Raw genomic sequence first — 13,342 nt, 5'->3', positions numbered from 1 at the left:
CAAGGAGGAGGTCGTTGGGACTTCCAATCTATAGCCAGTCAGTCACAGCACAGGCAACAATCTGTACTTAAAATTAGCTTCTGGCTTGACCAGGCAGTGGAGTAGTGAATAGTGTTGGACTGGAACGTGGAGAACCTTGGTTCAAAACCCTGAGGTCGCCAGCTTGAGCATGGGCTCACCAGCTTGAGCACGGGATCGCTGGCTTGAGCGTGGGATCATAGACATGACCCCAGGGTTGCTGGTTTGAGCTCAAGGTCACTGGCTTGAGCAAGGGGGGTGTGTGTCACTCACTCTGCTGTAGCCCCCCAGTCAAGGCATAGATGAGAAAGCAGTCAGTGAAAACTAAGGAGCTGCAACTAAGAATTGATGCTTCTAATCTCTTTCCTTTCCTGTCTGTCTGTCCCTATCTGTCCCTCTCTCTGTCTCTTTGTCTCACAGACACACACACACACACACAATTAGTTTCCGAAGTGTGTGTGTGTATTGGGGTGACAGGGTTGCAGAGAACCTGTGGGATCTCACGCTATCTCCTGGTAATGTCAGAATTGAATTAATTAATTGATGATGTGGGGAAGGCATTGAAATTCGGGTATTAGATAATTCACAGTATTTAGTGAGGGTGATGGAGGTTTAATACTAGATATCATCTCTCTATTTTTAGCAAGAAAGAGACAGAGAGAGATAGAGACAGGAAGGGAGAGAGATGAGAAGCATCAACTCACAGTTGTGGCACTTTTTATTTCTTCATTGATTGCTTCTCATATGTGCCTTGACGGGCGGTGGGAGGGCAGCTCAAGCCAGTGATCTTAGCCTCAAGCTAGGGACCATAGGATCATGTCAGTGATCCCACGCTCAAGACAGGGACCCCATGCTCACGCTGGTGAGTCTGCACTCAAACCGGCGACCTTGGGGTTTCAAAACCTGGGTCTTCAGTGTCCCAGGTCGATGCTATATCCACTGCACCACCACTGGTCAGGCTAGATACCTTCTTTTCTTTCTTTTGTTTTTTTTTTTGTTTGTTTTTTTTTTGCATTTTTCTGAAGCTGGAAACAGGGAGAGACAGTCAGACAGACTCCCGCATGCGCCCAACCGGGATCCACCCGGCACGCCCACCATGGGGCGACGCTCTGCCCACCAGGGGGCGATGCTCTGCCCATCCTGGGCGTCGCCTTGTTGCGACCAGAGCCACTCTAGCGCCTGAGGCAGAGGCCACAGAGCCATCCCCAGCGTCCGGGCCATCTTTGCTCCAATGGAGCCTTGGCTGCGGGAGGGGAAGAGAGAGACAGAGAGGAAAGCGCGGCGGAGGGGTGGAGAAGCAAATGGGCGCTTCTCCTGTGTGCCCTGGCCGGGAATCGAACCCGGGTCCTCCGCACGCTAGGCCGATGCTCTACCGCTGAGCCAACCCAGGGCCTCTTTTGTTTTTTTTTTACAGAGACAGAGAGAGAGAGTCAGAGAGAGGGATAGACAGGGACAGACAGACAGGAACGGAGAGATGAGAAGCATCAATCATTAGTTTTTCCTTGCGCGTTGCGACACCTTAGTTGTTCATTGATTGCTTTCTCATATGTGCCTTGACCGCAGGCCTTCAGCAGACCGAGTAACCCCTTGCTTGAGCCAGCGACCTTGGGTCCAAGCTAGTGAGCTTTGCTCAAACCAGATGAGCCCATGCTCAAGCTGGCGACCTCGGGGTCTCGAACCTGGGTCTTCCGCATCCCAGTGTGACGCTCTATCCACTGCGCCACTGCCTGGTCAGGCTTCTTAAATAATGGTGAGCATTCAAATTTTCAAAAAAACTTTTTGAAAGGATAAATTGGCAATATCTATCAAAATTCTAAATAGATACTTACCTTGATCCTAGTAATTTTATATCTAAGAATTTAACCTACAGATACACTCACTCAAGTGCCAATTTATATATGCAAAAAAAACCCCAAAACAGTACCATGACATAACAAAAAATATATATCAGGAATATTCTCAATGCCAATCAGTAGTAAAATAACTAAATTGTTATTTGTACATTCTACTGAATACTAGTAGAGGTTTGAAAGAATGAGATCTATATAAATTAGTATTAATGAATCTTCAAGACTTGCTGCAAACATGTACAATGTCATAAATGCTAAAACAGTGTACTATCCACTTTTCATAGAGAGGTGCCTAAGTATGTAAATGTATAGAAAAGCCTGATATATACACCAAGATGGTTACAGTAACTTCATAAGGAATGAAAGTGAAAGTACATTCACACAAAAGATGATACAAGAAGACTTCAGCTGTTATCAGTAATGTTATTACTTAAAAAAAAAATAATGTGGCCCTGCCCGGGTGGCTCAGTTGATTAGTGTTGTCTCAACATACTGAGGTTGCAGGTTCAATCCCTAGTCAGGGCACATACAGGAATAAATCAATGACTACATGATATAGCTGGAACAACAGATGGATATTTCTCTTTCTCTCTCTCCCTCCCTCCTTCTCTCTAAAAATCAATAAATAAAAAAAATTAAAAGAAAATAATGTTATTACTCTTTACTACAATAGATGCATGCTTTGCTTATGAAATAAAAATCAACTTTAAAACAGTAATTAGGCCCTGGCTGGTTGACTTAGTGGTACAGCATCAGCCTGGCATGTGAATGTGCTGGGTTTGATTCGCAGTCAGGGAGCACAGGAGAAGAGACCATCTGCTTCTTCACCTCTCCCCCCTTATTTCTCTCACCCTCTCTCTCTTCCCCTCCCGCAGCCATGGCTCCATTGATTTGAGCGCATTGCCCAGGCGCTAAGGATGGTTCGGTGTAGCCTTCACCTCAGGTGCTAGAAATAGCTCAGTTGCGAGCATGGCCCCAGATTGCCAAAGCATCAGCCCCAGATGGGGGTTGTCGGGTGGATCCCAGTCAGGGTGCATGCAGAAACCTATCTATCTTCCCTCATCTCACTTGGAAAAGAAAGAAATAAAAAAAGCCAGATGTAATCCTCATTGGTTTTCTTTGAAGGCTAAAACACATCCTTATATATGCATGAGGAAACTATTCAAGGGCATATGCGAAACTCTGAAGTAGAATACACTAGGCTAAGTTTAATATTTCATTTTATATCTTTTGTACTGTATTCTTTCATTTGTAATGAAATTTATCATAAAAAAAGAAAAAGCAAAACCTAATAAGCAGGTGACCACAAAGACTTATTAACTTAAACATTCTAGAAAGAAGGCAAACTGTTGGTTTGTTGGTGTACTTACAAGCTCTTTATGCAAATTAGGTACATATAAAATAGCTTTTGTCCTGACAAACAAAAAATTTTTTTTTATTTTTATTTTTTTGCATTTTTCTGAAGCTGGAAACAGGGAGAGACAGTCAGACAGACTCCTGCATGCGCCCGACCGGGATCCACCTGGCACGCCCACCATGGGGCGACGCTCTGCCCACCAGGGGGCGATGCTCTGCCCATCCTGGGCGTCGCCATGTTGCGACCAGAGCCACTCTAGCGCCTGAGGCAGAGGCCACAGAGCCATCCCCAGCGCCCGGGCCATCTTTGCTCCAATGGAGCCTTGGCTGCGGGAGGGGAAGAGAGAGACAGAGAGGAAGGTGCGGCAGAGGGGTGGAGAAGCAAATGGGCGCTTCTCCTGTGTGCCCTGGCCGGGAATCGAACCCGGGTCCTCCGCACGCTAGGCCAACGCTCTACCGCTGAGCCAACCGGCCAGGGCCAAAAATAGTTTTAAAAGCACCTTTAGGAAATACATTTCCAGTAATTTATACTCAATATGTGCAGAAATAATTTTTTTTTTTGTATTTTTCCAAATTTAGAAGCAAGGAGGCAGTCAGACAGACTCCCAAATGCGCCCAACTGGGATCCACCTGGCATGCCCACCAGGGGGTGATGCTCTGCCTAGCTGGGACATTGCTCCACTGTGACTGGAGCCATTCTAGTGCCTGAGGTGGGGGCCATGGAGCCGTCCTCAGGGCCTGGGCCAACTTTGCTCCAATGGAGCCTTGGCTGCGGGAGGGAAAGAGAGAGATAGAGGAAATAGAGAGGGGGAAACGTGGAGAAGCAGATGGGTACTACTCCTGTGTACCCCAGCCGGGAATTGAACCCGGGACTTCCACATGTTGGGATGATGCTCTACCGCTGAGCCAACCAGCCAGGGCTGCAGAAATAAAAAAATTTTGAGGCCATCAATCTTGAATGAATGGGATACAACAAATGAGACCTTTAAAACATAAACACTAAAAAACTAGTTGAGCCTGACCTGTGGTGGCGCAGTGGATAAAGCGTCGACCTGGAAATACTGAGGTCGCCAGTTCGAAACCCTGGGCTTGCCTGGTCAAGGCACATATGGGAGTTGATGCTTCCTGCTCCTCCCCCCTTCTCTCTCTCTGTCTCTCTCTCTCCTCTCTCTCCCTCTCTGTCTCTCTCTCTTCTCTAAAAATAAATAAATAAAAACTAGTTGAATTAATGAATGAGTTCAGCAAGGCTGCAGACTGTGCAATCAATAGGTAAAAGATTAATTATATTTATATGAAGAAGCAATGACATTTTTTTTAGTGAGAGAGACAGAGACAGAAACAGAGAGGAAGGGAGAGAGATGAGAAAGCATCAACTCATAGTTGCAGCACCTTAGTTGTTCACTGATTGCTTTCTCATATGTGCCTTGACCAGGGATCTCCAGCTGAACCTGTGAACCTTTGCTCAAGCCAGCAACCTTGGGGCTCAAGCTAGCAACCATGGGGTCATGTCTATGATCCCATGCTCAAGCTGGCAACCCAGCGCTCAAACTGGTGAGCCTGTGCTCAAGCTGGCAACATAGGGGTTTTGAACCTAGGTCCTCAGCATCCCAGGCCAATGCTCTATCCAATGCGCCACTGCCTGGTCAGGCAAGAAGCAATGAATTTTTAAAAACAATTCCATTTACAACTGCATCAAAAGTATGTAGGAATTTAAAGAAATGTAATACTTATACTCTAAAAATTTTAAAATACTGTTGAAAATAAATTAAAAGAGACCAAATAAATGTAAAGAAATAACCTATCTGTTGGTGGGAAGACTTAATACTGTTAAGATGGCAATATTCCCCATATTGATCTACTTATTAAATGCAAGCCCTTTCAAAATCTCAGCTAGGGCCTGGCCTGTGGTGCTGTAGTGGATAAAGCATTGACCTGGAATGCTGAAGTCATTGGTTTAAAATCCTGGGCTTGCCCAGTCAAGGCACATATAAGAAGGAACAAATGAACATCTAAAAGGAAGCAAATGTGAGTTGATACTTCTTACTTCCAAACCCCCTCTTCTCTCTCTGTAAAATAAAAAAAAAAAAAAAAAAAAAAAAAAATCCCAGATAGCTTCTCTGCAGAAATAGACAAATGGAGCCTAAAATTAATATGGAAATACATGACACCCAACAATCTCACCTAAGTATATAAAAAGTTGGCAGCACTCATATTTCCTAATTTGAAACTTATTAGAAAGCTACCATAATCAAGATAGTTTGGAACTGGCATAAGAATAGGCATACAAATGAACAGAAAACAATTCAGAATCTAGAAAAAACTTTCAAATTTATGATCAACTGATTTCAACAAGGGGACATGGGTCCCAAGAGAATTCAATGTGAGGAAAAAAAATCTTTTCAACAAATGATTTCAACAAATATCCACATGCAAAAGAATGAAGTCAGGTGTTGGCTGGTTGGCTCAGTGGTAGAGCGCCGGCCCAGTGTGTGGAAGTCTCAGGTTTGATTCCTGGCCAGGGCACACAGGAGAAGCGCCCATCTACTTCTCCACCCTTCCCCCTCCCCTTTCTCTCTCTTTGTCTTCCCCTCCTGCAGTCAAAGCTCCTTGGAGCCAAGTTGGCCCATGTGCTGAGGATGGCTCCATGGCCTCCACCTCAGGAGCTAGACTGGCTCTAGTTGCAAGGGAGCAACACCCCAGATGGGCAGAACATCGCCCCCTAGTGGGCATGCCGGGTGGATCCCGGTTGGGAGCACATGGGAGTCTGTCTCTCTGCCTCCCCGCTCCTCACTTCAGAAAAAAAAAAAAAAGAATGAAATCAAACACCTACCTCAAATACAATAATAAAATTAACCCAGAGTAAATCAAAGACTTAAATATGAGAAGTAGAAGTATAACTATAAAACTTAGGGGACAAAAAAAAAAAAAAACAACAAACCTTAGGAGACAGCATAAGTATAAATGTTTGTGACCTTGGATTAAGGAGTGGTTTAATGCTATAATATCAAAAGCACAAAAAGAAAAAAAATTGAGTAATGGCATATCACCAAATTTTTAATAATACTGTGCTTCAAAGAGTGCCATTAAGAGAGTGAAAAGGCGCCTGACCAGGCGGTGGCGCAGTGGATAGAGCGTCAGGCTGAAATGTGGAGGACTCAGGTTCGAGACCCCGAGGTTGCCAGTTTGAGCACGGGCTCATCTGGCTTGAGCAAAAAGCTCATCAGCTTGGACCCAAGGTCGCTGGCTCGGGTCGCTGGCAAGGGGTTACTCGGTCTGCTGAAGGCCCGCGGTCAAGGCACATATGAGAAAGCAATCAATGAACAACCAAGGTGTGGCAACGAAAAACTAATGATTGATGCTTCTCATCTCTCTCTGTTTCTGTCTGTCTGTCCCTATCTATCCCTCTCTCTGACTCTCTCTCTGTCCCTGTAAAAAAAAAAAGAGTGAAAAGGCAACCTAGGAAATGTAAAAAACAATGTTGCAAATCATATATCTGATAGAAACCTTGTATCTAAAAATATGTAAAGAATTCTTTTTTTTTTTTTTTTTTTAATTTTCTGAAGCTGGAAACGGGGAGAGACAGTCAGACAGACTCCCGCATGCGCCCGACCGGGATCCACCCGGCACGCCCACCAGAGGTGAGGCTCTGCCCACCAGGGGGTGATGCTCTGCCCCTCCGGGGCGTCGCTGTGCCGCGACCAGAGCCACTCTAGAGCCTGGGGCAGAGGCCAAGGAGCCATCCCCAGCGCCCGGGCCATCTTTGCTCCAATGGAGCCTTGGCTGTGGGAGGGGAAGAGAGAGACAAAGAGGAAAGAGGGTGGGGGGTGGAGAAGCAAATGGGTGCTTCTCCTATGTGCCCTGGCTGGGAATCGAACCCGGGTCCCCCGCACGCCAGGCCGACGCTCCACCGCTGAGCCAACCGGCCAGGGCCTGTAAAGAATTTTTACAACTCAATAATAAAAAGACTAACCAAATTTTAAAATGGGAAAACAATCTGAATAGTTTTCCAAACATGTTAAACAAGTAGCCAACAAACATAAGAAAAGATGTTCAACATCATTCATCAATAGAGAAACAGAAATCAAAACCTCAGTGAGGCCCAGGCTGGGTGGCTGGATAGATAAAGCGTTGTCCTGGTGTACCAAAGGTCACAGTTCAACTCCAGTTTAGGGCACTTACAAGAAGCAATAAATAAGTGTACAACTAAATGGAACAACTATTTGTTGAAACGAGTTGATGCTTCTCTCTCTCTCACTCAAATCAATGTAGAAAAAAAAATCCCTCAATGAGATACCACAACACATCCACTAAGATGATTAAAAAATACAGGACAATAACAAGTACTGACAATGATGTGGAGAAAGCAGTACCCTCATTAACTGCTAGTGGGAAAGTAAAACAGTGCAACTGCTGGAAAACACTTTGCAGTTCTGCATAAAGTTAAACATACAGTTTTATGACCCAGGCATATACCAGAGAGAGAAATGAAAACATGTCCCTAAATCTCTATATAAATATTCACAGCAATATTATTCAGACTACTCAAAAACTGGAAACAACCTAAATGTTCATCAACTGATGAGTGCAAAACAAAATGAAGAATATCTATATGATGAAATACTACTAGGCAATAAAAAGATATAAATATTTTTTTTAAAAAGGAATGAAATACTGATATATGTTATAACATGAATAAACCTTGAATACACTTTGCTAACTGTAAAAAGCCAATCACAAAGGAACTCATATTATATGACTCCATTCATATGAAATACTCAGAAGAGGCAAATCCATAGAGACAGAAAGACTGGTAGTTGCCTAGAGTTGCAGAGTTTTGGGGAGGTGGTGAGGGGGAATGAGTGACTGCTAATCAGTACAGGGTTTCTTTTGGGGATGATGCAAGTGTTCTAAGATCAACTGTGGTAGTATCATAGCAAATATTTTTTTTTCATCAAGTAAGAGGCAGGGAAGCAGAGAGACTGACTCCTGCATGCACCCCAACTGGGATCCACCCAGCAATACCCATCTGGGGCTGATGTTCTGCCCATCTGGGACCACTGCTCCATTGCTCGGCAACCAAGCTATTTTAGCATGTGAGATAAGGCCATGGAGCCATCCTCAGCACCTGGAGCCAAATTGCTCATTTGAGCCACAGCTGCAGGAGGGGGAGAGCAGAAGATGCTGGGTTGACGTTGTACCACTAAGCCAACCAGCCCAGGGCTTTAAAACTACTGAACTGTACACTTCAAATGAGTGAATTGTATGGTATGTGTATGTAAACGTTATCTCAAAGCTCATATTAAAAAACAAAAACAAAACAGAAACAGAAAGTTATTGTAATAAATCACTGTTTGTGGGTGATGCTAATACTGTGAGTTATTTAGAGATGTGGCAACCTCTTACGTGTTTGATACCTTATATAAGAGATTACATATGAGGCCCTGCCTGAATAGTTCAGTTGGTTAGAGTGCTGTTCCATATACCACAGTTGCGAGCTCAATCTCTAGTCAGGTCACATACAAGAATCAACCAATGAATGCATGAATAAGTGGAAAGTGGAACAATAAATTGATGTCTCTCTCTCCCTCTTCCTCTCTAAAAATCAATTAAAAAAATTTTTTTAAATACATAGGCCCTGGCTGGTTAGCTCAATCAGTTACAACATCATCCTGGAACACCAAGGTTTTGGGTTTGAACCCCAGTCAGGGCACTTACGGAGAGTGATCAATGAATATACAACTAAGTGGAACAACAAAATGAATGCTTCTCTCTCTCTCTCTCCCTTCTCTCTCTCTAAAATTAATCAATAAAATAAAAAATACATTATTTATTAAAAAATAGATTACATGTTTTCTTTAACGTTGGTTAACTCAATCATTTTTTCTTTTTATTACAGTGATGTATAATAACTATCACTTAATAACTTAATTTGATACATGGTTTGACCAATAAATTTCAACACCTAATAGATTTGTAGACCCTTATCTTTTTAAAAAATGTATTATTATTACTTTTTAATTTATTAATTGATTTTAGAGAAAAGAGAAGAGGAAAAAACATCAATTTGTTGCCTCACTTATTTATGCATTCCTTGCTTGATTCCTGTATATACCCTGACTGGGATCAAACCTACAACCTTGACATACTGGGACAATGCTCTAACCAACTGAACTTCCTGGCCAGGGCTTGATCCTTATCTTTCAATATCTAATTTTTTGCTACATATTTCATATATTCTTTCCACTTTAAAAAATGATTGCTTCACTCAGGATGGATGGCTCAGTTGGCTGAAGCGTTATTCTGAAGCACAAGGTTGCTAGTTGGACCCCCACAAGGCACATACAGAACAAGCCAATGTTCCTGCCTTTCTCTCTCTCTCTCTTCCTCTCTAAAATCAATAAATTTTTTAAAAAATGATTGCTTCATACCCTTTTATAGAGCAATAATATTTTAAAAATGAATAAAAGATTAGAATCAGGTTGAAAATGTAGAGAAATGAAATACCAAGAATTATAATTTCCCATTTTCATAAGAAAATAGTCATCGTTTGCCCTGGCTGGATAACTTGGTTGTTAAGAGCATCATCCCAAAGCACAAATGTTGCTGGTTGGATCCCCGGTCAGGGCACACACAGGAATAGATCGATGTTACCCCCCCCATACTTTCTCTCACTAAAATCAATAAAATAAACATTAACATGTTTTTTAAAAAGGAAGAAAATAGGCCCTGGCTGGTTGGCTCAGTGGTCGAGCGTCAGCCTGGTGTACAGAAGTCCCGGGTTTGAGTCCTGGCCAGGGCACACAGGAGAGGCGCCCATCTGCTTCTCCACCCCTTCCTCTCCTTCCTCTCTGTATCTCTCTTCCCCTCCCACAGCCGAGGCTCCATTGGAGCAAAAGATGGCCCGGGCGCCTGGGGATGGCTCCTTGGCCTCTGCCCCAAGCGCTAGAGTGGCTCTGGTCGCGACAGAGTGATGCCCTGGATGGGCAGAGCATCACCCCCTGGTGGGCGTGCCGGGTGGATCCCGGTCGGGCACATGCGGGAGTCTGTCTGACTGCCTCCCCATTTCCAGCTTCAGAAAAATACCAAAAAAAAAAAAAAAAGGAAGAAAATAGTCATCATTTAGCAGCCACAAAATATCGGACACAGGCATTTCGAAACTGTCAGATTATTTGCAAAGGAACACTGTGAAATTGTTAGTAGCAGGTGCCAGGTGAGAAGAGCATACATTAAGTCTCCTACTTATAAAGATGGATGGTGGTAGTGTTATACAAGAATGAAAATGGGCCCTGGCCGGTTGGCTCAGCGGTAGAGCGTGGGCCTAGCGTGCGGAGGACCCGGGTTTGATTCCCGGCCAGGGCACACAGGAGAAGCGCCCATTTGCTTCTCCACCCCTCCGCCACGCTTTCCTCTCTGTCTCTCTCTTCCCCTCCCGCAGCCAAGGCTCCACTGGAGCAAAGATGGCCCGGGCGCTGGGGATGGCTCTGTGGCCTCTGCCTCAGGCGCTAGAGTGGCTCTGGTCGCAACATGGCGACGCCCAGGATGGGCAGAGCATCGCCCCCTGGTGGGCAGAGCTTCGCCCCATGGTGGACATGCCGGGTGGATCCCGGTCGGGCGCATGCGGGAGTCTGTCTGACTGTCTCTCCCTGTTTCCAGCTTCGGAAAAATGAAAAAAGAATGAAAATGGACTTAATATCCTCAACTGTATACTTTAAAATGATGAAAATGGTAAATTTTATGTTATATATATTTTACCACAATTTTAAGAAATAATTGTTTAAATAGAAAGATCTTCTATTACTAAATGCAAAAAATAGTGCACCCACCTTTGGTGCACCGAATCCTCATGACCGCCTCAAAGCCAATCTTCCGAGTGAGGTATCTTTGTAGCTCCTTCTGTAATTTCTGTACTTGGACTGGGTTGTGCTGATGGTGGTAAGAAGGATAGTAATAGACACTACCTGCTGAATACCGAGAAATACAACCTAGAAGAGAATGTACATTCCTTTTCAATTCTGCCATTAACTACTATTACAACACCAAAGTAGCTACAAGCATTTGAATCAATCTTTCTTTAACCTCCCCAATAACTGTCAAAAAGAATACTTCATTCCTTTAAATGGTAGTACAGAAATTTCTCTAAGTTTTTAGAGTAGAAGACTACAGGGTTTATAAAAGACTAAACCGACTAACTTGCCGAAATGAATAAAATTTCTTTCAGTTTATCCTCAATTTAGAATATTATATAAATATCATCTTGACATTCATTTGAGAAAAATAATCATTATGAAAGACTTACCCAGAGAAGCCAAATCAGAATACTGTCCACTAAGAAGAAATAAGTCAACGGCTACCTGCTGACCAGAACAGTCCAAAGCTAACTTCTTATAGAAGTCAGTGGATGGCATCAAGTGAATTTCCTATTAATAAATTTAAAAAAAAATTTAAGTCATTAAATTGTCATAAAATATAAATTTTTATCTATACACACCAAGGTATTAACAAGTATCCTTGGATATTCTATGAAATCCTTTTGCTTTGGTATAGTTCTAGTTTTTCAGTAAAAAATATGTACTGCTTAAGAATGTTTTCCTTTTTTTTTTAGGTGAGGAACGGGAGATAGTGAAGCAGATTCCTGTATGCATCCCAGCTGGGATCCACCCAACAAACCCATTGGGGCCAATGCTCCAGTACTGAGCTATTTTTAGAGCCCAAGGCTGAAATGCTCCAACGGAGATATCATCAGTGCCCAAGGCTATGCTCAAACCAATCGAGTCACTGTCTACAGGAACAGGAGAGAGATAGAAGGCGGGGGTGGGGGGTGGGGGTGAAGCAGATGGTCACTTCTTGTGTGCCCTGACTGGGAATTGAACCTGGGACATCCATATGCCAGGCTGACACTCTATCCACTGAGCCACTGGCGAGGGCCAACTTTTCCTTTTTTTTTTTTTTTTTAATTTTTATTTTATTCATTCATTTTAGAGAGAGAGAGAGAGGAGAGAGAGACAGGGGGGAGGAGCTGGAAGCATCAATTCCCATATGTGCCTTGACCAGGCAAGCCCAGGGTTTCGAACCGGTGACCTCAGCATTTCCAGGTCGATGCTTTATCCACTGTACCACCACAGGTCAGGCGAGGGCCAACTTTTGTTCTACTTTTATTATTTTTTTTTGTTTTACTTTTAAAAAGAAATAAATCTATTATACTAATTTCAATAATATATTAAATACTTAGTATGCTGGAAACAGTTTAAAATAATTCTTATGTAATATCTATTTAGTCCTTTTAACTACCATAAGAGGAGGGTACTATCATTATTTTTACTTTATAAATATAAGGAAACAAAGGCACAGAGAAATTAAGTAACTATTCAGGTTCATACATAGAAAAAGCAGTTGAACTTAGGCAGACTAACTCCAGGACCAACACCATAATCATAGTATAAGGCAGGGGTCCCCAAACTACGGCCCGCAGGCCACATGCGGCCCCCTGAGGCCATTTATCCGGCCCCCACCGCACTTCCGGAAGGGGCACCTCTTTCATTGGTGGTCAGTGAGAGGAGCATAGTTCCCATTGAAATACTGGTCAGTTTGTTGATTTAAATTTACTTGTTCTTTATTTTAAATGTTATATTTGTTCCCGTTTTGTTTTTTTTACTTTAAAATAAGATATGTTCAGTGTGCATAGGGATTTGTTCATAGTTCTTTTTATAGTCCGGCCCTCCAATGGTCTGAGGGACAGTTAACTGGCCCCCTGTGTAAAAAGTTTGGGGACCCCTGGTATAAGGCCTCTCATAATCTTTTTTTAAAAATTATTTTTATTTATTCATTTTAGAGAAGAGAGAGAGAGAGAGAGAGAAAGAGAAGGGGGGAGGAGCAGGAAGCGTCAACTCCCATATGTGCCTTGACCGGGCAAGCCCAGGATTTTGAACCGGCAACCTCAGCATTCCAGGTCAACGCTTGATCCACTGCGCCACCACAGGTCAGGCCTCTCATAACCTTTTGAGAAATACGTATCTCAAACTAGGTTTATAAACACAAGGTGCTCAAAAGCAATCCATGCAGTCAGTATGTCGAACTGAGTATTTTCTACTGGTCACCTGGTTCTTCTTTGTCCCTCATGT

General features: G+C 43.2%; 1 protein-coding gene across 3 annotated transcripts in view; it reads right to left on the bottom strand.

The window, feature by feature from the left end:
- Positions 1 to 13,342, bottom strand: part of SEC24A (SEC24 homolog A, COPII coat complex component) — an 87,082-nt gene that overhangs the window by 29,238 nt on the left and 44,502 nt on the right. For all 3 annotated transcript variants that reach the window (XM_066387976.1, XM_066387977.1, XM_066387979.1), the window contains 2 exons: positions 11,521 to 11,641; positions 11,048 to 11,206 (listed from right to left, as the gene is read on the bottom strand). In XM_066387976.1, coding sequence (XP_066244073.1) covers positions 11,048 to 11,206; positions 11,521 to 11,641 — 280 coding nt within the window. The remainder of the gene's footprint in view (positions 1 to 11,047; positions 11,207 to 11,520; positions 11,642 to 13,342) is intronic.

This window comes from Saccopteryx leptura, chromosome 6 (genome assembly GCF_036850995.1).
Source record: "Saccopteryx leptura isolate mSacLep1 chromosome 6, mSacLep1_pri_phased_curated, whole genome shotgun sequence".
Taxonomy (NCBI): Eukaryota; Metazoa; Chordata; class Mammalia; order Chiroptera; family Emballonuridae; genus Saccopteryx; species Saccopteryx leptura.
Note: the sequence above shows the minus strand (reverse complement) of the source record. Positions and strands in the feature narration are given on the sequence as shown.